The 23,527-nt window shown below is 38.0% G+C and overlaps 1 protein-coding gene across 1 annotated transcript in view; it reads left to right on the top strand.

Annotated features, from left to right (window-relative positions):
- The window catches only part of LOC133530769 (rho GTPase-activating protein 190), an 83,219-nt gene that overhangs the window by 26,321 nt on the left and 33,371 nt on the right, over positions 1–23,527 (top strand). Inside the window, exons 13-28 of the mRNA XM_061868837.1 lie at positions 60–246; positions 2,354–2,469; positions 2,875–3,024; positions 3,670–3,772; positions 3,892–4,051; positions 4,978–5,084; positions 6,631–6,725; positions 7,350–7,505; positions 9,621–9,765; positions 10,367–10,473; positions 11,341–11,525; positions 14,478–14,625; positions 16,024–16,142; positions 18,775–18,852; positions 19,644–19,688; positions 22,286–22,395. Of these exons, the coding sequence (XP_061724821.1) occupies positions 60–246; positions 2,354–2,469; positions 2,875–3,024; positions 3,670–3,772; positions 3,892–4,051; positions 4,978–5,084; positions 6,631–6,725; positions 7,350–7,505; positions 9,621–9,765; positions 10,367–10,473; positions 11,341–11,525; positions 14,478–14,625; positions 16,024–16,142; positions 18,775–18,852; positions 19,644–19,688; positions 22,286–22,395 (2,011 nt within the window). The remainder of the gene's footprint in view (positions 1–59; positions 247–2,353; positions 2,470–2,874; positions 3,025–3,669; positions 3,773–3,891; positions 4,052–4,977; positions 5,085–6,630; positions 6,726–7,349; positions 7,506–9,620; positions 9,766–10,366; positions 10,474–11,340; positions 11,526–14,477; positions 14,626–16,023; positions 16,143–18,774; positions 18,853–19,643; positions 19,689–22,285; positions 22,396–23,527) is intronic.

A 23,527-nucleotide genomic window follows, 5' to 3' on the forward strand; every position in this document is an offset into this window, starting at 1 on the left:
TGTCTAGTCTACAATACAATAATATGTATCGCACATTAACGCAATTTAAAATATTTTAGATGGTGCCAACAATTCAAGCGGCTACTCGAAGAAACCGGCTACGTAACTCCCGGCAAGCAGCTGTCCGAAGTGCGAGTCCTCCTCATGGGCAGGGAGTGTTACGAAGCTCTGTCGGAGGAGCAGCAACAGCGGGTGTATGACCAGCATCAGAGACATATACAGCAGCGGGCTAAACATAACTTGCAGGTTAGTAAATCGGGTGTATTAGTCTTAGGGCTTCTCTCAGTGTTATTGGGCCCAAAATATACAACAAAATTCCTAATGACATTAAATTGATTGAAAGCGACTCAATATTCGCTAAAAAACTTAAATGTTTACTACTAGACCAAGCATGTTATTCTGTCGATGATTTTATGAAGGAGATAATTTAAAAAAATATTGTAATAACAATTGCACGATTATTTTTAAAATTAAGGAACCGTAAACTTTCACCTGTTAATTTTTATCTAGAATTATGTATAACTAGCATAATTTCAAATGTACCTGTGTGACCTGTAAAATATTTTTTTTTTACCAATAAAGAAACTGAAACTGAAACTGGGCCAACGAGGCCATGGTATCCGAAGTGCGAGTCCTTATGGCCAAGGAGTGCTACGAAGCTTTAAACATAACTTACAGTTCAGTAAATTTGGGGTATAAGACCACACACTACTGTCCTGAGCTTCGGTGTCAGCGCTATGGAAAATGGTGTCTGCGCAGATGTGCTAGCGTTGTGTCGAGCAGCAGCCATAGAGTTAACTACTCTCTAGAGTTAGCTCGGTAACAGTTTGATTTTTATACGCCCCCATAATGTTAAACTCCTCCAAACGAATAATAGTTATTGAAGAGTTTCCCCTGCAGAGCCCCATCATCAGACCATATCGATGGTATCAATTTATTGTATTCCTAAGGCTGATGTTGGTTGATTAATAATACTAGCGTCCACACTGTTAATTGATCATTAGTGAACCCCATCGTTTTCAAGTAGTTATTTCAGTATATTTTAAAATTGAGATGAAAGAAACTTTGATTATAGTGAGAGAAACTTTGACGATGCATTGTACATTGTGGCGTTTGGTATCTTGATTTATCTTAGCAATAAAGCTGGCCATACACACTAGGGTATGCCTGCGCAGTTTTGCCTGTACAGTTCAACTGCACAGGCGAAGCTGTATAGGAAACTGCACAGACGAATGCTACACACGCGCCGTTTTACCTGTGCAGTTGGTAAGACTGCGCAGGCATACCCTAGTGTGTATGGCCAGCTTTACAAAACTCGTGAAAGTAGTAGTAGTAGTAGTAGTAGTAAAACACTTTATTGTACAAAAAGAAACATAAAACAGGAACGAACACACATCATTTGTACAAAGGCGAACTTATGCCTTTCAGGGGTCTCTTCCAGTTAACCTTTGAGCAATATTGTAATTGTATTGTATTGTGTTTTTTTTTTTTTATGTAGTTAAACAAACAGTCACTATAAGAAAGTCTTAATATAATAATAAAGTATTTTAAACACTGTTTACAGTATGTGTGACCAACACCGTTCACCACTTATTAATTAGGTACAATTAGTTAGATTATTCGGAGAATTTTTTTTACAAGTTTTACAACACTGGAGCTTAAGGCTCCGGGAGGCATTGACATTGATAAATTCATGAAGAAGATAAAATAATCCTTAACGCTTAACAGTTAACAGTGCATGCAGTGTTACTTTAATATTGAATAGTTACAATTTTTTTTCGCTTCATATCAGTAGATGTTACATTTACTTATTATCTCTAAGTACATCTATTACAAGTTTTTTATATACACCAGTACTGCAGCCAAAAATATCCACATGGTTACAATGTGTGTTGTAAGTATGAACGAGCCTGCGAAGAGGAGCGCGCTCACCAGCGTGGTATTGTTTGATGAACTGGTTATTCATGGCATCGACTTTATTTCTGTAGTTGTCGTTACACGATATTGGTTAACATTTATAGCAGAGAAAATCGTATCAAAGATGACTCTTTTAACACAAACATTTTCACTGTACAGGCAAATGGGACCGATTCGAGCCTCTAAATTTTCCATGTAGATTAGCCTAAGCACACACTTCAATTATGTAGTTGTGTTTTAAGATTAATTCTTGTTTTTTACTTTAAACGGTAAAACCCGTGTTGCCTTATAGAATATACGACCTTATAGAATAAGCTAGCGCAAAGTATCGGCATGAACGCGGGTTTCGGGAAACAATTTTATTGTTTATCTATGCATCGCCTCAAAGAGTCAAATAGCAATACGTATTTAAGAAAATATGTATTTTTAATTACAGGAGCTCCTATTAGAGCATGCTGATCTTTTCTACCACTTCAAGAGCATCTCACCAACTGGCACTATAACTCAGGAGGATATCAAGGAGATAACTGATGTTTTACAAGATGACTTCAGGTAATTATGATCATGTACCTGTAGCGGGGCACCAAATTCGTAGGCAAGCTAGATACAATTTAAAATCTGTAGGGATCTGTAGGGACCGATCGGGCGCCCCAGGTACCGCTGGTGTGATGTCGTGGAGGCGGACCTGCGGCGGCTGAATGCCAATTCATAGCAGGAAACCGCGCTGGATCGGGACAGGTGGCGTTCTCTCGTTTCGGAGGCCAAGATTCTTTTTGGATCGCTGAGCCAAAGCAGTTAGTTAGGGTCATGTACTTATTGGTCCTAGAATAGCCAACGGGAATCGAGTACTGGGAATGCTTTATCTCTGCTATATGGCATTGAGATAAAAAAAGACAAAACTATTACATTTAAAAATTTCCCTACGCCAACCAAATGCAAATCATGCTTTCTCCTCAGATATAAGATGCTGGACCGTATGGAGCAAGATCGCAAGCTGATGTTATTTCAACATCTGGGCTTCGTGCATTGTCCGATGCGTGAGCATTGTCCCGCCGGACCCAACTGCCTCGATGCTACTCTACCTGTCATACTGAACACCAGAGTCGGGTAAGGCAAATGATATTTAGATAAAAAACTTTATTCTCCTCATTATTACATGGCTCTAATGGCTGACATAGCTACAATAGTACATTGTGAAAATTTGAAAACGAGAGTGGTAATTCCCGACAGCCACAGGTTGGAGGAAGAAAACTAAATTTTAAGCGGAATAATTCTTAAATACGATGACATTTTGAACATTCGCCCGCGATATTGTCATTTCTATACGGGGTTGCCGGCCGCGTATCCCTATTCGACCTCGCTACGCTCGGCCGTCTATATCTCCTTGGCCTGCAACCCTTAGTTTCCCGTCCTCTGTAGTAATGTACTATTCAACAGCTGTTAAACTAATCAAATTAAATATTTTTATACATAAACAACAATATTACATTATAAACGTCAGTATTTTAAACTTAAAACTCGTGACATAAAAAAAACGATAACTCCCTAGGCTATAGCTTTTTTTCAAAACCATAACTCCCGCGGGAACAATATAGGCTTTTGTCCTTCAGTACACTTGCATGGAATAAGATCTTTTCGAATGTAATGAAAAATCCTTCGTTTCATACTATAATAAAATTCATACTACACGTGAAGATTTAACTGGTTGTTAGCCTTAGTTAGCATGTTGTAATCTATCTGAATGATGGTCAGTTCGCTGACGTCCACGGGCGAGTCGCAGTGCCACGCGGGGCCGCCGGCGGCGCCCTGGGCGCTCACCACGGACTCCGACCAGATCTACGTCATCATACTGGGCGTAAGTAACACTTGTACAGTCGCCATGAGATATATAATTACTTCAAATTGCAATTGTCCATACGGCTACGATAACTGCTTGAAAACTAATTTCTTCTCACTACATTCTTTATCACTTAGGTCGAAGGAGTAGCAGGAGAATTTGGCAAGCGTCTGCTCGCCGGCTGCGACTCGGACAAACGGGTGTCCGTGCAGAATCAGTTGTGGCGCGTCGAGCAGCGAGTCCGGACTGACGACTTTAGTGCTGAAACTACTAATATTGATGACTTCACACCTAACGGTAAGTGTATTCTAAGAGACATTGGTATCCTAGTGGATAGCCGCACGGTTTCCATCTGTTTAGGTACAGGGAGTAGCAGGAGAATTCGGCAGGTGTCTGCTAGCTTGCTTCGACTGACAAACGGGTGTCCGTGCAAAATCAGTTGTGGCGCGTTGAGCAACGAGTCAGGACTGATGACTTTAGTGCTGTAACTACTAATATTGACGACTTTACTCCTAACGGTAAGTGTAGTCTAAGAGACATTGTTATCCTAGTGGATAGCGGCACGGTTTAGGTGCAGAGTAACAGGAAAACTTGGCAAGCGTGTGCTAGCTTACTGCGACTGACAAACGGGTATCCGTGCCTAATGAGTTGTGGCACGTCGAGCAGCGAGTACGAACTAACGACTTTAGTGCTGAAACTACTAATATTGACGACTTTACACCTAACGGTAAGTGTATTTTAAGAGACATTGGTATCCTAGTGGATAGCCGCACGGTTTCCATCTGTTCAGGTGCAGGGAGTAGCAGGAGAATTCGGCAGGCGTCTGATAGCTTGCTGCGACTGACAAACGGGTGCCCGTGCAGAATCAGTTGTGGCGTGTTGAGCAAAGAGTCCGGACTGACTACTTTAGTGCTGAAACTACTAATATTAATGACTTCACGCCTAATGGTAAGTGCATTCCGAACCGAAGTTCGTGGGTTCAATTAACTTGCTCGGAACTCACTTTGACTGGTACCAGTCGCTTTTCGGTGATTCAAAAAATCATTACCGAACCTGGCTAATCTCAATGATATCTATTTTTCCCACTGTGTGTTTCGAAAAAACTGCCAACTTGGTGGGGTTCCGATAATAAAGGTTTCTCATACTACGTTTCTTAACTTTGCTCATAGAAAAAATGAAGTAGAATTATAAATGTATATTAACCTTTTATGTACTTTTCACAGGTTACTTCTGCGTGTATCAAGATCAGGAGTCGTTCGAGTACATTCGGGGATGTGCCGAGAAAACGTTACTTTCTAGTCTAGAACAGGAAGACAAACTACCTTTTCAAGTAAGTAACGAGATAGATTACTATATAAGAATCTCAGAGTCAAAAAAAAAAGTCACAAATATTGATTTAACCTCCTGCCTACACGTATTTTTAAGTTGAACTATATACCACATACACAAGGGTACGTAAATTTAGACAAAACCGCATACGGCTCTCGACCTCTGAGATAGCTGATAGAAATTAGTTATATCATACAAACATACATTTTAAAAGGTAAAAATGCGTGAGTGACGTATCTTATACCTACGAGCAATTCTTGTATATATATATTTAGTACCTGGGCGACCGAGCTTTGCTCGGTTATAACTATTTATTGTAATATGGTGGTGTATAGGTGATAATCTTAACTACATTTTTTTACTAAATTAAACTTGTCTAAAACAATAAAAATTAAAAAATTATATATAAACTTGAACATAAAAAAAAAAAAAAGTTAGTCACCGGGCGAGATTCGAACCCGTAACACTCGTTTAGCAGTCCGCGTCTTTACCCGCTGGACCAGACGGACAGTGGCCGGCGACACGAAATTAGCGACCATATTCTGCGTCGTAAGAAAAACGCATGAAAACTCGAAAACACGCGTTTTCCCAAACATAAGACTAATCTAGATCGATTGTATACCCCCAAAAACCCCCATATACCAAATTTCAGCGAAATCGTTAGAGCCGTTTCCGGGATCACAGAAATATATATACAGTAGAATCCGGATATAACGACCTTCAAGGGACCGGCGATATTATGTCGTAATAACCGGATGACGTATAAAACGGATACTATTTACATATGTATGTAATTATGTATTAAACCGAACTTGAGTAAATAATATCGACGCTTAAAACGGTTAGTCGTTATAAGCGACGTCGTTATAAATGAATTCTACTGTATATATATATATATATATATATATATATATATATACAAGAATTGATCGTTTAAAGGTATAAGATATATATTTTCTTTTCTTTCGACGCAGAATATGGTCGCTAATTTCGTGTTGCAAGCCACTGTCCGTCTGGTCCAGCGGGTTAAGACGCGGACTGCTAAGCGAGTGTTACGGGTTCGAATCTCGCCCGGTGACTAACTTTTGTTTCTTTTTTTTATATGTTCAAGTTTATATATTTTTTTAAATTTTTATTGTTTTAGACAAGTTTAATTTATTAAAAAAATGTATTTAAGATTATCACCTATACACCACCATATTACAATAAATAGTTAGAACCGAGCAAAGCTCGGTCGCCCGGGTACTATAATAATAAAATTATAACTGCATACACTTCCGGGGATCGAACCCGGATCGTCGCTGTTACCAAGAAGTCGGTAAAAGTAGGCTTATTCTAGAGTAAGAATTCAAACAAAAGAGGGCCGTGACGGAAAAACCTTACAATTTTCGCCTAGGCCCCATCTGGCAACCGTCCAATAAGGAACTTCATTTCAATAAATACTGTACCTGCACGACAATAATGGCGTACCTAACATTGCCAATTGATATCGCATCTTCTACTACAATAAAAATGACCTTGTGATCTATATTATGGTTTTGTTTCAGGGTTTACCGCTTGTAGTAATGTTCGTCCAGGACGAAGGCATGGATAAAAAGGAGATTATGAGGCTACAGGAGGAGGGACAGAATCTTGCTGATAAGTGAGTATTATTTTAATTGATACAACGGTTTGACGACCGGTCTGGCCTCGTGGGTAGTGACCCTGCCTATGAAGCCGATGGCCCCGGGTTCAAATCCTGGTAAGGGCATTTATTCGTGTGATGAGCATGGATATTTGTTCCTGAGTCATGGGTGTTTTCTATGTATTTAAGTATTTATAAATATTTATATATTATATATATCGTTGTCTAAGTACCCTCAACACAAGCCTTATTGAGCTTACTGTGGGACTTAGTCAATTTGTGTAATAATGTCCTATTATATTTATTTATTTATTTATTTATTTATACATTTACAGATATCCAAATATTTTTATCATCACATGTTTATATTCTAAAATCGCTGTCTGAATGAATATTTTGCCGTTTCAATTTTGTCATTTTTCAATAACATCAAATTCACTTTGAGTTCCAACAGATAGTAAATATCCGACCCGATTTTTTTTACGATTTGCCTACGCATATCTGTAGATAGCTAGAGTATATGTACTTTAATCACCCATGTATTCCAAAATCTATAAAACAATCAATGACATTATTGAAAAACCAATTGTTCTGCGCCTCATTCCTTACGTGACCAGAATGAATTGCTTGTCTTACTTTCAGTCTTCACTGTTCCTACATGGAGGCGTCAGTGAACGAATTAGGCACAGAAGCGCTTACTTCGGACGCCATACAAGAATTAGTACGTGCCAACAGAGAGAAAGCTAGCTACGCCCATCTTTATAGAGACCTTATAGTTTGCTTCGACTCTGATATACGGTAAGATATTGTAATTTCTGACTGGTGATATCCGCTGCCTAGAGACCTATAGGGAGCGTGCATGAACTGTAGGAGGCAGCACAGGAGCCGTCAGATTTTTGGCGCGAGGCGTAAATGTGATGTTGATTGTTCCGATGTAGCCCACAAGATGGCAGAACCTACTATGCACAAGAAAACACGTGACGTGTAAATGTACATGTTTATTGTTCCGATTCAGGCCACAAGATGGCAGACCCTCCAACGCGCACGGTCCCTATCAGTTCCATACATTTTGTGACATAATGACATTTTTGGTTTAAACATTTACATGTATTGTAAGGGGCACATAACAATATACCGAAGCTAAATAATCTAACCAAAGAATTAGAATTGTTTTCTTCGGATTTCTCAAACGATATGCATATAACGCATGTTAATTTCATCGCCCTATCAGGTAAATGGTTAAGGAGTGTCGAAAAGATCTGGGCTTTTTAAATAAAGTCGTTTTTTAGGGTTCCGTAATCAACTAGGAACCCTTATAGTTTCGCCATGTCCGTCTGTCTGTCTGTCTGTCCGCGGCTTTGCTCCGTGGTCGTTAGTGCTAGAAAAATGAAATTTGGCATGGACATATAAATCAATAAAGCCGACAAAGTCCTGCAATAAAATCTACATGTAAAGTGGGGGTGAATTTTTCTTTTGATTCAACCCTACAGTGTGGGGTATCGTTGGAAAGGTCTTACAAAACTAATAGGGGTCTTCAACAAACATTTTTTGATAATGTGAATATATTCGGAAATAATCGCTCCGAAAGAAATGTGCCCCCCCCCCCCCCTCTAACTTTTGAACCATAGGTCCAAAAAATATGAAAAAAATTGAGCTTAAGAAAGACATTAAATCAAAGCTATAGCGGACATGATCAGTTTAGCTGTTTTTGAGTTATCGCAAAAAGTTTCCCCTTTATAGTAAAAAGATGTACATCTACAGTTAAACGTTATTACGACATTAAATGGGTTGTTAAAGTTATTTGGCATTATTCATGTAAATAAGCTAAAATTTACGATAAAAATTTGCTTATTTCTATTTTTATTTAATATTTAATTTGTCTAAAACAGTTTCATTGGCTGTATGAGTAAAGCCGTTGACTATTGGCAGTTTTAGAACGAAAGAGAAAAAATTAAAAAGTAAGAGGCAATCCCGCTAATTTTATATTAATATTCGTTTATTACAATCATGTACGATGTACGATGCATTATGTCTAGGACTTATTGTTATACTTTACTTTTTCATGCTTTAATGAACCAAATCATTATAAAATTACTGCAGTTTGCTAAAATATGTGTTTTATTCATCTATATAGCAATCTAAATGTTTCTCGCTATGGGATATTTATCTTTAGACATGCAAAGTCTCCGATTGCAAGTAAGTCTATAACTTTAAATAGGTACTGAATATGCAAATTTGCCTATTTGTTTAACTCGGGTGAAATGTAGCGTTTCATCCCTTGGTTAACAATCTACTATACTTTAAGCTCCAGTTTAGCTTATTGTGACGGAAGAGTAACTACGGAACCCTACACTAAGCATTGGCCTGACATGCTCTTGACGGTTTTATTAGTTCCTTAAGATCAACGAAACCCATTTTTTTTATTTTTTAGCTTATTCGTTCCCCTGTACTATTACTTTTACCAAAAAGAATTTGTAATAGAGGTGGATTGTCAAAGAAAATTTTGTAGCCACAGTAAATTTACTGCCATCTTTCGACATATGATTAAAACTTTTAGAACCCCATTTGAGTTTGATCCTTATTCTTTCACTGATATGTGTTAAATTTGTTAAATATAAAAAAAATGCCGACATCTTACCGGGCATCGGCTAAAGTTTGTGGCGCCATCGCTCGAAAGGACGCTGCCATACCTTTGGCCTTTGATCTATTAGATGGCGCTTTTTGATATTTTACGAATTTAACACATCCGTGAAAGAATAAGAATCAAAGTCAAATGGTGTTTTAAAAGTTTTAATCATGTCTCGAAAGATAAATTTGCTGTGGCTACAAAGTTTTCTTTGACAAACTATCTCTATTTCAAATTCTCTTTGCTTCTAGTACCAAAGTTTACTCTAATTTAATACTTATCTTCAGGATAATGGTGTGCATGTTCTGTGACGACCCTTATTCGCCTGAGCGTGTACTGAGCCCGCTTCTACTGCATCGGGCCTGCTTTTTAACAGGAGACCGTTCCATAGTCATAGAAACCTTCCTAGGAGACTCCAAGAGGAAAGTTGAGGTGAGAGTTACTTCATGATGTTTGATCTTAAAAGTACAGATTTTAAACCGACCAAAGAGAATTGAGTAAATTTTGTAGTCATTTAAATTTACTGCCATCTTTCGACACAGGACTAAAACTCTTAGAATGACATATGGCTATTTGACCCATGTTCTTTCACTGAACCGTGTCGCCATCTGTTCGAGCATATTTATATCTGGATTTTTCGAGGCAAGTTTTTTCTTAGATTTTATTTATCTTATGCTGAGTTCACCGACCCAAAAAGAGGGGTGTAATATGTTTGACACCAATGCCCGTCTGCCTGTCTGTCTGTCTGTCTGTGGCATCGTAGCTCTCAAACGGATGGACCAATTTCGATGCTGTTTTTTTTTCGTGAAAGCGAGTTTCATTGCAGTGGTTCTTAGCTATTATGTTTGTTAAAAAATGATAAAGTATTTTGAAGAGTATCAGCTTTTTTCGAAAATGTGAAAGTGTTTGAAATTTTTAATTTAATAGTTTCATATAAATACATTAAATATGTAGAATTATAGAGGATTCAGAATTATAACACATTGAATTCGCGTTTATTTAATCCTATACAACCAGTGTGTATTGTTTGCAGGTTATAATTTCGAGTTTTCACGGAGCGACGCAGTTTAGGGAGGAGTTGATACATGGATTTATATTGATCTATTCAGCAAAGAGGAAAGCTAGCTTAGCAACATTGAAGTAAGTATAAGATTTAAACAAAATAAAGCGTATACAAGGTTTTTTTTTTTAATGTCCATTAATTTAGAGGGTGCATTCCTGAGTTTAAATTAAGTAACTTACTTTAAAAAAACTGGTATTCTAATTAACTCCATTTTGGAGATAAACAATTTTTATCTGATAAGGAGCTACGAGCGTGTACACTTGCTTTAGGTCCTGTTTAAATATTGATTAGTGTTTAGTATGAGTTTGTACATTTGCTACTAAGCGCAAGTACTATTTGGGTTTCCAAATGTTTGGTGGATTCAAATATAATGTCCGTGTTACAGCAACGCTATTAGTTACATTTGACGAAAAAAAAAACTATGCCAGTTTCCTTAAAACTATATTCAATATATTTTGAGTTTAAGTAACCATACCTCGAAGTTAACGGAGTTAAAAAATACACCGTGTATAACGATCGATAAATAACCAAGTACATTGCCAGGAAGCCAGGAAGCGCTGGTAGCCTAGCGGTAAGAGCGTGCGACTTGCAATCCGGAGGTCGCGGGTTCAAACCCCGGCTCGTACCTATGAGATTTTCGAACTTATGTACGAAATATCATTTGATATTTACCAGTCGCTTTTCGGTGAAGGAAAACATCGTGAGGAAACCGTACTAATCCCAACAAGGCCTAGTTTGCCCTCTGGGTTGGAAGGTCAGATGGCAGTCGCTTTCGTAAAAACTAGTGCCGACGTCAAATCTTGGGGTTAGTTGTCAAGCGGACCCCAGGCTCCCATGAGCCGTGGCAAAATGCCGGGACAATGCGAGGAAGAAGAAGAAGAGAAATAACCAAGTACAGTATTTTTTAGTTTAACTGTGCTAAAATGTATGTAATATTTCCACAGTGCCTTCTCCATGAATATACCAAATCTGCCAATACAAATGGTAGCAGTAACGGACGGCGGAGGCTCTGCGGCCAACGCGTTCTTCGGCACTGATCTCGGCCACGCGCTCATCACTGAGGGCAACGCTACTGCGGACCGGCTAGCTGCTCACTTCACTACTTACACTAGCAGTGCTGAAAATAAATGTGAGTATCTTTTATTATAAAAGTCGTCATGGAAGTCATTTTCAAGGTTTTCGGTGGTAATGATCCCGGCGTCTGGACTTTTAAAAAGGTTGGTATTCGTTTTCGTTGTTTTTCTTGGTTTGCCATAGCAAACGTGATAATACAAATGGTAGCAGTAACGGACGGTGGAGGTTCCGCGGCCAACGCGTTCTTCGGCACTGATCTCGGCCACGCGCTCATCACTGAGGGCAACGCTACTGCGGACCGGCTAGCTGCTCACTTCACTACTTACACTAGCAGTGCTGAAAATAAATGTGAGTATCTTTTATTATAAAAGTTGTCATGGAAGTCGTTTTCAAGGTTTTTGGTGGTAATGATCCCGGCGTCTGGACTTTTAAAAAGGTTGGTATTCGTTTTCGTTGTTTTTCTTGGTTTGCCATAGCAAACGTGTTAATACAAATGGTGGAACAAACGGTATAGCCCAAGTAGCACGGAACTTCTGTATAGTAGCTGAATTATTGTCCCCAACAGAACCCTAAGCTGTATAAACCAGCTGAATAAGAGTGTTAGAGGCGCTGTAAGTGCTTATATAACTCTATTTTGGGCACAAATTAATCAGCTGTCAGCTGAATAATTGAAAATATTGCTCTATATCAGCATTATATCAGCATTACTAAAGGTAACAGTCACCCTAAGAGCTGAACATTGACTGATTAGTGGATCACGTGTTACCTATTTACAGCGCAATGATTGATTAATAGAGTTCCTGTTACCCTTTCTTCAGCACAAAGTACTTAAAAGGATTGATTTAATGCTTTTAAGCAGTTGAGAATGCATAATTGGGACGATTGTGAATATTTATTGCTCCATTTATTATTTTCTGATATTGTTTAGCGTGAACTATTTCGTGACATGGTGTTTATGGAGGATATGGTGGTACAATAAACGTTAGTTTCGGTAAGTACAACATTATTATTTTTTCCATTTAATTTGTGTGAATTTCGAATGGGAAAGAAAGTTTATTGTCAAATACTATATGAATATAGATCAAATTTTACACGCGCCCTCAAAATATCACTATTTACTTGAAAATTTTAGTATTAAATAGGTCGATAATATGAACAAAAAATACTTTTTTTATTTATAAACTCGTATAATTTGACGATAAGCTGTTACTCATAAAACCATTAGATTTCCTATACAAATCCGGTGTAGTTTTCGTTGACTTAATTAGGATAAATTAATAATATCATATCATTGAAATCTAAAAAAATGGCCGAAAACCTATGTGTACTGTATTAACCACGATAAAATGATATAAGCTGTTTTAGTGTTCACTCGAGGTACATTGACCAGTAATGGGCTGTCTAAGTGTCCACACGTGGTACGTAAGTCAGCAAAGAGCTGACACGACGAGATCTTGTGTCAAACAAATCAGCCACAGATTCGTGTATAGCATAATTGTGGGCCACATTGTACGCAAATAGTGGCACCGTTAGCAATAAACTACATTAGCAGATTAATAGCCCACGCTAGTACAAGTATTCAGCTCCAATTGGGTTCACGTGCCACATGTGATCTAATAACCAGCAGTTTGCTGTAATTCAGAATTATATGAATTCACCCAAAGCGATCATGTGGACTTTATAAGTGCTACTATAAGATTGCGTGGAATAAGCTGATTAACACTACTAAAGTTCCACTACATGCAGCAAAACGCTTTATATCATTGTTAATTGATGTCACTGAATAACTGATTGCAATATAGTAGTTCACATGTTCTTTCTTAAAATGCAAGCGTTTAAGGGTACACTTGTGGCGTCCTATTCAGAATATAGCTTAGTTAAAGCCCACAAAAATGCGCCATTACAGCTTACAGTTCTTCGTTTCAGCTCTCAGTTCCATTAATTGCTAAAAGCTGTATAATATAGAACTGTTTTCCTATATTAATGCTTGCAGCATTATAGTGCTGCCGTGGTGATGCATAATATCGTTATTATACAGACGAGAGCTTAATTTTCAGCTATTGCAGTTGGGATGTCATATTATAACTCTATATAAATGCTAAAGTTACCGACGTGAACATGTTGTGACACCTTATAATGCAGTTTTGTGCTACTTGGGAGGTTCCGCTGCCAACGTGTTCTTTAGTACCGATTTAGGATAAGGTTGCCAGAGCTCAACGAGGGGGGTGGGGTTAGGGTCGGCAACGCGCATGTAACTCCTCTGGAGTTGCAGGTGTACATAGGCTACGGAGACTGCTTACCATCAGGCAGGCCGTATGCTTGTTTGCCACCGACGTAGTATTTGCACTTATCAGTGCTGTGGACTGGCCAGCTATTCACTTTACTACTTACACTAGTAGTGCTGAAAATAAATGTACCTATCTTTTATTATAAAATAAGTCATCATGGCAGTAATTTTCAAGGACACCGGTGTGAGCGATCCGGATTATGAAAACTACGAAAGAAGAGCGTCTGATTTTTAATATAGCTTATTGTTGCTTTTGTTGGCGTGTGTTATCAAACATGCCAAAACAAAATTCATTATGATAGTCATTGGGATCACAGTGGGGGTGATCCCAATGATGAAGACTATTATAGATACATGTTTTCAAAATGTACTGTTCTTTATATTCTGCTAACCTAAGGTCGTTTGCAAGAGATGGCTAACAGCAGACCGCCTGTTGTTACCTTTGTTTACATTGTCAATCGGTTTTTAATTATTTTTTTCGTTGTGCTGCAATAAGGAATATTGACTTATTTTGAATTTCGAAATCGTCAAAAAATTAGAAGAGAAAAAATCGACAACACAATTAAACTTTTATAAACAATAAAAAAACGCCTCAGGCCCTGACGGATAGACACCGAAGTGATCCCTAAGTTTTATACCAACCAAGTTTGGCACGAAACAATAAAAATGTCTTTGTCCTTATTTTTGCCACACTCCACTAACCATTCTATCTCTTTCCAGCCGCGTTCTACACGCCGTTCTTCAAAGAAGTGTGGGAGAAGAAAGGCGAAATCGAGCGCGCGTTCCGCATGGAGCAACCCCACAACCTGCCCGACGTCGCCACCGCCCGCCCGGCCACCTCGCAGCATCGCCACGCCGGATACCACAAGTAAAATTAATTCATATTGGACATTCTTACACAAATTGTGTAAGCCACACAGTAGGCTTGTGTTGTGGGTACTCAGACAACGATATATGTAATATATTAATACTTATATACATAGAAAATACACATGACTCAGAAACAAATATCTTTGTATCACACTAATAATTGAACACATTTCAAAATTTTCAATATCCCTAAATCGAAAACCATTTCGAGAGGGGATCCTGTAGATTACAAAAAAATAAATTTTATATATTTTTTACGAATTTTTGTATTCAAAATCTCTCAAAATAGTTAAAACGGAAATTGACGTCACCCAGCTCCTTCAGTTCTGTCACTACAAGCAAAAAAAATACTTCCGATTGGGTTGACATTGTCATTGAAAACGGGATGAAAACCATCGTTTGACTTGAGTTTTGACGTTTGTGACACTTGTTAATTTGTGATTTTATTTTTAACGTTTGAGGTTATGTCACTCGCACTGTTGTCTATGCTCAAACGTAAATTAATTCAACGTTTTTTCCAGTGTATGAAACAGATCCGTGACGTCACGATTCTCACAAATGACGTTTGTTACATACGCCCTTTTGTTTCAAGTAACAATATAAATAGATTTTATGACCAAAATATAGGACTTACGCAAAATAAAAAAAATACGGGTACCTTAAATTAGTGCGTTATTTTGATGTAGACAATAAAAAGTAGCACTTAAAAATATGAAATGTTGTCAATTGCCGTTACCGGGATTCGAAACCAGAATCATCGGTTTCATAGGCCGGGTCACTACAACAAAATAGTTGAAATGGACATTTACAAAATATTATTTATCATAATTTAAGAGCCTGGCTGGAGTAGACGCCAGTTTTCACGGTCTTCGGCCAAGTCCTTTAGGTCCGTGTGACACAACATTTGCTTTTTCTTTAAGCTGTTTTGTATAGCTTGCTCTTGATTTACCACTTCCTCTTTTACCTTCTATCTTCCCTTCTAATAAGGTTTTGAAGATAGTGTCCTGTCTTATCAAGTGACCTATAATTTTGCCTCGTCTATTTCCAATGTTCCTCCGTAGATTACTCCAACTTATTCTCCCCATTCTTCTCCTTAGCCACACCCCGAAAGCCTCCAATTGTTTCCTATAGAGACCGTGCGCGTTGGAGGGTCTGCCATCTTGTGGTCTGAATCGGAACCATAAACAGGCACATTTACACGTCAAGTGTTTTTTTGTGCATAGAAGGTTCTGCCATCTTGTGGGCTACATCGGAACAAAAAACATCACATTTACGCCTCGCGCCAAAAATCTGACGGCTCCTGTGCTGCCTCCTATAGTTCATGCACGCTCCCTATCTTTCTGCCTCCATATCTCACACCCATATAAAGCTAATGATATTGTATGTTTTTTTCCAGGATGGATCACAAACTAACGAACTCGCTGGACCTTCTCATCGGGCCGGACTCGCGCGCCGACATCGACTCGGAGTACAGCGACACACTCAACAACTCCAAGAATAGAGGCTTTCTAAAAGGTAAGGTGTTCTAGAGTTACAAAAAGGCGCATAATTGGTCCAAAACTCGTCTGCCAAAAGGTTCCTTTAGATATAAAAAATCAAGTGACGTTTATATTTTCTGAAAGGTTTTTTTGGAACGAAATTCCTTATCGGACGATGAGGAATTGGCGGATGGGGGCCCGTTCTTAACTTCGTTCCAACGATTGAAAATGAAAATGAGAAAGAATGAGAATGTGGACGAGTTACACGTATACAAACACGAACTTCCACTTCGTTCCAACCGAGTGTTCAACGATACTCAGGCATTTTTTTATTAGACGAAATAAACCAATTTCGTTTTCTATATCTTTACATGGCCAAATGGCGGATATAGATGATTTGTTTTATGAAATAGACAGGGATATTTGTAGTGTTGTCAAAAGACTAGTCTTGAAGACTTTGAAACCTTAATACTCGCAAAGACTTAAGGGTTGAAGGTTTGAGCTCAGAACGGTTCAGAACCTTAACGACTCAAGCTTTTTACGAGCTAGAGTAAGTTTTTAAGACTTGGGCCTCATAGAGAGCTCAAGCTTTAAAAACTCGGGCCTATTGAAAGCTCAAGCCCCCCGAACCTCGAAGGCCTGAGTCGAGCGTTAAGAGCTCAAACAATAGGCGTTCTAGGCAGAAAGTATTATTGTGTTTTTTATATAATATTATGAACTTAACAACGTTGCCACTTTGTAGTCATGTCTGAGTGTAGTGATTAACAGATCACAAAAAGTCAGTCATAAAATTCATCTGCAGTCGAAATAAATCTTTAACTTTACGTTTAGAGGAATTGTTTATCCACTCTAATTGATATTTTACAAACAAAAATGCGATAGTCCAAATATATTTTTTTCTTTTTTCCCCTATTTCACAGAAAATTATATAATATTTTTAAATTCTAATGACCTTACGCTGAGGGATTACTCTGTCAAAATCGCTCGGGTTCCTCACGGGCACCTTGTATATAACTATCAAATATGGCATTAGGGATTGCAAACCGGATTGATTTTCAATCCGGCCGGATCCGGCCGGATTTTGGCCATGATCCGGCCGGATCCGGCCGGACCGGATCCGGATTGGTATAGGGATATTAAAGTTAATTAAGTGACATATTTTTATAGTTTTTTGCGTAATACGTATTTCTAAATCTATAATTTGAAGTTAACAAATAACTTCTTAACAATAAAATAGAACTTAGTAGTAAAAAGTGTTACAATGTCAATATTACTTTAAAAACAAAATGTGAAATCGGTTTTTTATTATATTTAACCATTCACAAGTACTCAAATTTTCGATTATAATTATGAATTTGAGTAGTTTCCAAAGCCTGATGATGGGATGTGGGGTAGGAAATGGAACTCCTTGAAAGTACCTACAAGTTTTCGTAACTGTTCTTTGATTGAATTCTTTGTAACGTTGACATCCATTCTAGTAACAAAAGAAGATATATATTTTACTTTTAACCCAAATGCTATTAAATGCGCTACAATATTATCTTGCTCTCATTTTTTTATGCGAGAAAGTAGTAGAATGTATGATTTAAAAAAAATGTTGTTTAGGGATAGAAGGGAAAATTATAGGAAACGAAACACGACACGGCGATCTCGTGCAAAAATAATAGAGTGTAGGATTAAAACCATCGCGGAAAGGGACTCCCTAAGAACAGTTACATGGATCAAGTAAAGAATTGGCTAGACGTAGAGTAGCACGTACGTACGAAGAAGAAGGAAATTGCATGAAATTGGATGAAATTGTGAAGTCAAAAGATTCTCTCTTAAATTTGAATAGAAAAGAATCTATATTTTATCATTTATATATAATCGGAGTAAACTATAAATAAATAAATAAATAAATATTTAGTTTTAATCCGCCATCACAACATTATGATATAACATTAACCTTCTCTCTAGCATAAATTACAAATGCCTTCCATGGCATCTCCATCCCTTAATTTTTCCTTCTATTACAGTATTTATGTAATCGTCGCATCGTGCCACCAACATGAAAGAAGAAGAAATTCTCTCCTGTTCCCAGTTATCGTCATAAAAAATATATTTTTATCGCACTATATTTAAACTTCTTCATTAGTTATTTGTTCTATTCAACTTTCTACCTCTAATCCGTCGCTTTTTCCTCATCTAAAACGCACAGCGCGTGCTGTATTTAGGCGTCTTTTTTATTTTACCGGATCCGGCCCGGATCCGGTAATTTTTACCGGATCCGGTAGCTCTTGAAAAGTGCTGGATCCGGCCGGATTACCGGATCTGCCGGACCGGATTGCAATCCCTATATGGCATAGATTGATCTAATTCGTTAGAAGCTTTTAAGACTTAAATGCTCCAAACCTTATAGACTTAAACCTTCAAAACTTAGGAGGCTTGAAAGCTTGAGGCCTAAAGACTCGAGGTTTCTGTGATCGTAAGCAGCAACGCGAACTTATTAATTTGAGGCTTATACGGACGAGGCTTTAAGGTTCAAGTCTTCTATACTCAGCAGTCGCGATTCGAGTCTTGTAGTTTACGCCTCGAAGCTTAAATTCACAACAACTAGATATTTGGCAAGTGGGTAAATATGCACAAACAAAAAATGTATAAAACTACAGACGTTGTAATAATATGTTCAGGATTCAGCGTATACCCGCCGCCGAGCACGCCACCGGAGCCGGCGCCGCCAGATCATAGAATACATGCCGATCTATCCCGTAAGTACTTTTTCATATTATAAAAATATCTAATAATATAAATATGACAGCGATATTCGCGACGGACGCAACTAGAAAAGGTCTTAAGTTGGACCGACGATTTGGTTACAAAAAAATACTTAGTATAAATAGAAATATTCATCAGCAAAAAAGCACGTTGATGATGCATATGTTACGGGTAGACGGTTAATTAAACTTTAGTTCACCCTGGTGATTAACCAGCATTACCCAAGCCTTTTGCATAAAGACCGAAAATTTAAAGAACATTAATCTGAATTCGGCGTTTACCCGTACACATGTAAGTCCACCACAGTAATGTTAGGTGTTGCATCATCACTTCTAACTTTACCCTTCCAGTGTTGGGTAGACCTAGATGTATACGGGTAAACGCCGAATACAAATAAGTTGATGAAATTTTCGAGCTTTACCCAAAAAGCTTGGACTTTTCGCGAGCATTTCGATACAAAATGTTCTAATTATTCTCACATTACCCTACCAGTATTGGGTAGACCTAGGTGTGTACGCGTAAACGCGGGTAAACCCAAGTTTACTTAATATTCTAGCATTACCCGTAGCAGGTATACTTAATTTAAGTAAACTTAAGTTTACCTTAAGGGCGAATATTAAATCAATGGGTCCTGAGATAGGATTTCCTGCCCCAATTTTTTTTTAAACTTCGCTGTAGTGCGTCATTGTAACGTCGACTTAAGTATTTTAGATGATTTTCATTTATAAGAAAAAATATTTTGAGTTTTTTCAAGTTGTAAATAAATAATTGTAATATTGTGTAGCCGATCTCAACTGTTCCGAGGATTCGCTGAGCACACACGAGTCAGGTGACTGCATGCGAATTCACGTCTTATTTCTTACGTGGAGGGTTACATTTTGTGTGTAGATACACTTAGTACAGGCAACTATTTTAATATTTTTTTGTTTTATTTTATTTTAGTGTTCAAACAGATGGCACATCGTTGCACAACGTTGCTGTGTGTGTACTTACAGTTAGAAAAACTGTTAGCTTGTCGTCTCTGCATACATATTTGTTAGAAGAGAATTGCTAAGCGAGTAGTTTTGTTGACTGTAGGAATATTTACTACAAAAATATTAAAAAAAAAAAAAACAACGGGTTGCACTCCGGGAGTGCCGGCAGAAGTGAAAACTTGAATATTAACTTGCATTTTTGATATTTTTGAATGGTTAGGGAATAATTTTGCACGGATTGCTTTGATTATCAGTATAAAAGTACTATCATTTATGTGGTAAAATACAATATTCATTTATTGCGCTATCGTACACAAACAAGACAAATTATATTACATTAAAAATTTTACACTTCAGAACTATTACAATTATTTAATATTAAAAAGTTTATCTCAGAAAAATCAACTTCCATCCATAATGTCAACGACTCTTACACCATCATCATTACTAGAACCACCATGGAGTTTTTCGATCAGGTCACGTGTCCGTCTTACGAATTTTCAATCTGTCGAACCTGTCGGTCACGTGACCTGTCGCGAGTTTGACACTGTTTCCCCATCACAAAAAGTGCACAGCGCCGCTAAAGAAGTTTTCACTTCAAAAATCTGGTGATTAAAAAGTATTCAAAGGTCTTATGTTTGAACGCTAAATATGCATGAAATATAGTAGATTTATTGTGTTGTACTGTAGATTTGAATATCGTGTTCATAATATTTTTCTATTATTAAGTACTGTTTATTTTAATGTAACATACAATATTTTAGTTGTGTTAATATTATTCTCATGTAAATTGTTTAAATTACATCTTAGTTATGTTTAAAAACTTGCCTGTTTTCGATCCACTTTTTCATAAAGTAGATTTTACCTATTATAGATTTGAAAGCTTTTATTGTTTAATCTATGTGTTGTGTAGATTAAACTACGAATAGAAACACCATATAAGTCAAGCACCATATTTTTAATAATTTTATAACCTTATTTGTGAAAGTACTTGTTTGATATAATTATCCCCTTGGTGCCAATTGACATCATATGATGTCAATAATGAATCTTATATCGTTATAAGATATAGTATATAAATGTCTGGGTTCTGACGGATTAATGGGCAGATCTACACATGGAGTCGCCTCGCTTCGCACAATTCTCGGAAACCGGTTAAATTTCCAAACCGTTATCATATCAAGCAAAACCTTTTAATTTCGATTTCACTCGAAAAACCGTTGTTGTTAAACCGATTTTTAAGAGAACAGTTATTGTCAAATTAACCGTATGTCGGTGTCTATGTTTACGTGGCGCACCACCAGACCGACTGGCTGTTGCGTAGCTCGTCAAATAAACCGGTTTTTTAGGGTACAATAAAGTTCTTAGAACGTTCGCGTTCTAACAAAAGTTTGGAGGAAAACCGAAATAAACCAGTATTTCAAAAACCGGTATCGAGCCTTGGCTTTGCCGAGGCTATTCCCCCTCCAATGCCACGAGTCCTTGAGTTGAGGCATTTTGTAACAAATCGAGCTGCTATCCGCGGCAATATTGCGAGGCGACTCATTGTGTTGACCTGAAGCGCGCGGCTGTTATGAGCGATAAACGCAGCGTTGAACGCATGCGATCAACGGAAAGTAGGAAAGATGACAATGCGCCTAAACAATGTACTTATGGTCATAGAAAAATAAGCATAGACTGCTCACTCCATACATCAGTTTTCTTATCAGAACGCTTATTTTCGTAGTCGATATCTAGCGTCAAGTAGCGGATTTATCAGTACTGCTACTTGTCGCGTCGAACGAAGAGTCTAATCAGCTAATATAATAACCGAATTCACCAGAACTCTATTTTCAACTGCTTCTGCTTGTATCAGTTGTAAATCGTTGAGAAATACACTTTTCGTCAGTTGTGATACTCGTGACATCTAGTATCAAGTAGCGGTACTAATAAATCCGCTACTCAATGCTACGTGTCGACTACGAAAATAAGCGTTTTGGTTAAAAAAAATGTTTTTTTTTTTATACTACGTCGGTGGCAAACAAGCATACGGCCTGCCTGATGGTAAGCAGTATCCGTAGCCTATGTACGCCTGTATGATGTATGGAGTGAGCACTCTCTTACTTAATTGTTTGTGCTATGATGATTAGATTATTTGATGTAAAATGGTGTGGCTGCGTTTATCGCATAAAACAACCGCGCTTTATATTGATAACCGATGATGAGGTTTTCTCGAGTGCAGCCTACAATCGGTATTGGATATGGTCACATCACTAGGTATAGTGCGGCAAGGACTGACAGATAAGCATGGCGCCAATGGCGGCCGTAGTGGAGTTTACCAAGTTATGTCTGTTTTTATTGTATTAAATTCTTTTTTTGATGATGATTGGTGTATTTAGTTTAACAATATCGACAAGTATAATAAGTGAGTGACATGAATTAGTGAGTACTGACCGCTTGCCCCCGCGTGCAGACGGCGGCGGCGCGTGGCAGCCGGCCAGCTACGGGCACCGCGCCTTCACCACGGGCCGCGCGCGCCCGCAGCCGCCGCCGCCCCGCCAGCGACACTCGCAGACGCTCAAGGTACATGTTATGCCTTCGTAAAACGTTGCTCTATATATTCTACGAAAAAAATAACGGCATCAGTCTTCTTCTTCTTCCTCGCGTTGTCCCGGCATTTTGCCACGGCTCATGGGAGCCTGGGGTCCGCTTGACAACTAATCCCAAGATTTGGCGTAGGCACTAATTTTTACGAAAGCGACTGCCATCTGCCCTTCCAACCCAGAGGGTAAACTAGGCCTTGTTGGGATTAGTCCGGTTTCCTCACGATGTTTCCTTCGCCGAAAAGCGGCTGGTAAATATCAAATGATATTTCGTACATAAGTTCCGAAAAACTCATTGGTACGAGCCGGGGTTTGAATCCGCGACCTCCGGATTGCAAGTCGCACGCTCTTACCGCTAGGCCACCAGCGCTCCAAATAACGGCATCAGTATTCAATAATAAATTCACAAGTGAAGGGGTTAAGTACGGTACCTACTCGACCTTTTTAGGCGCTGTCTCGCCAACAAACCGCATAAACAGTTTGGCGAGTAACTTTAAAATTGATTATTTATATGTGCCTTTGAAAAATAAATGAAAAATATCTATCGGAATAATCCTGATACAATTTATTCATTATTACCAGCTTTTATTAAACTTTACAAATATTGTAAGTTGTAAATTGGGGTCAAATCTTGCAAGCTAACTTACACCTACTTCCAGAGCTCGTACATGTCATGGCATTGACGGAAAAATTGCGTGACGCAGCATAGAGTGTAATTCCAATTAGTATTTTCGTAATATTTTTTTTTGTTTTATTTTGTCTGTTTTATGTTAACATGTTTATGTGCAATAAAGTGACATACATACATACATTTGTCAACCTCTTTACGTAACTGACATTGATATTTGAAATAATCAGTAATCAGGGGCCCATTTCTCAAACGGTATTTCTAATATTATTAGTGTATTCCCACGGTAACCCATACGATTTGACCGTTCGTAGACTAATAATATTAATCTAATACCGTTCGAGAAATGGGCCCCAGTACAGAACTGACTTTTATCTTACCGACGCTCAACTAAATAATAGATTGTTAGTTTATTAAATCATACATGTTTTTGATTATTAAGTGTAGTTTACGTAAAAAGTATTTATTTTTCTACGGGTCAGTA

This window comes from Cydia pomonella, chromosome 23 (genome assembly GCF_033807575.1).
Source record: "Cydia pomonella isolate Wapato2018A chromosome 23, ilCydPomo1, whole genome shotgun sequence".
Classification (NCBI taxonomy): domain Eukaryota; kingdom Metazoa; phylum Arthropoda; class Insecta; order Lepidoptera; family Tortricidae; genus Cydia; species Cydia pomonella.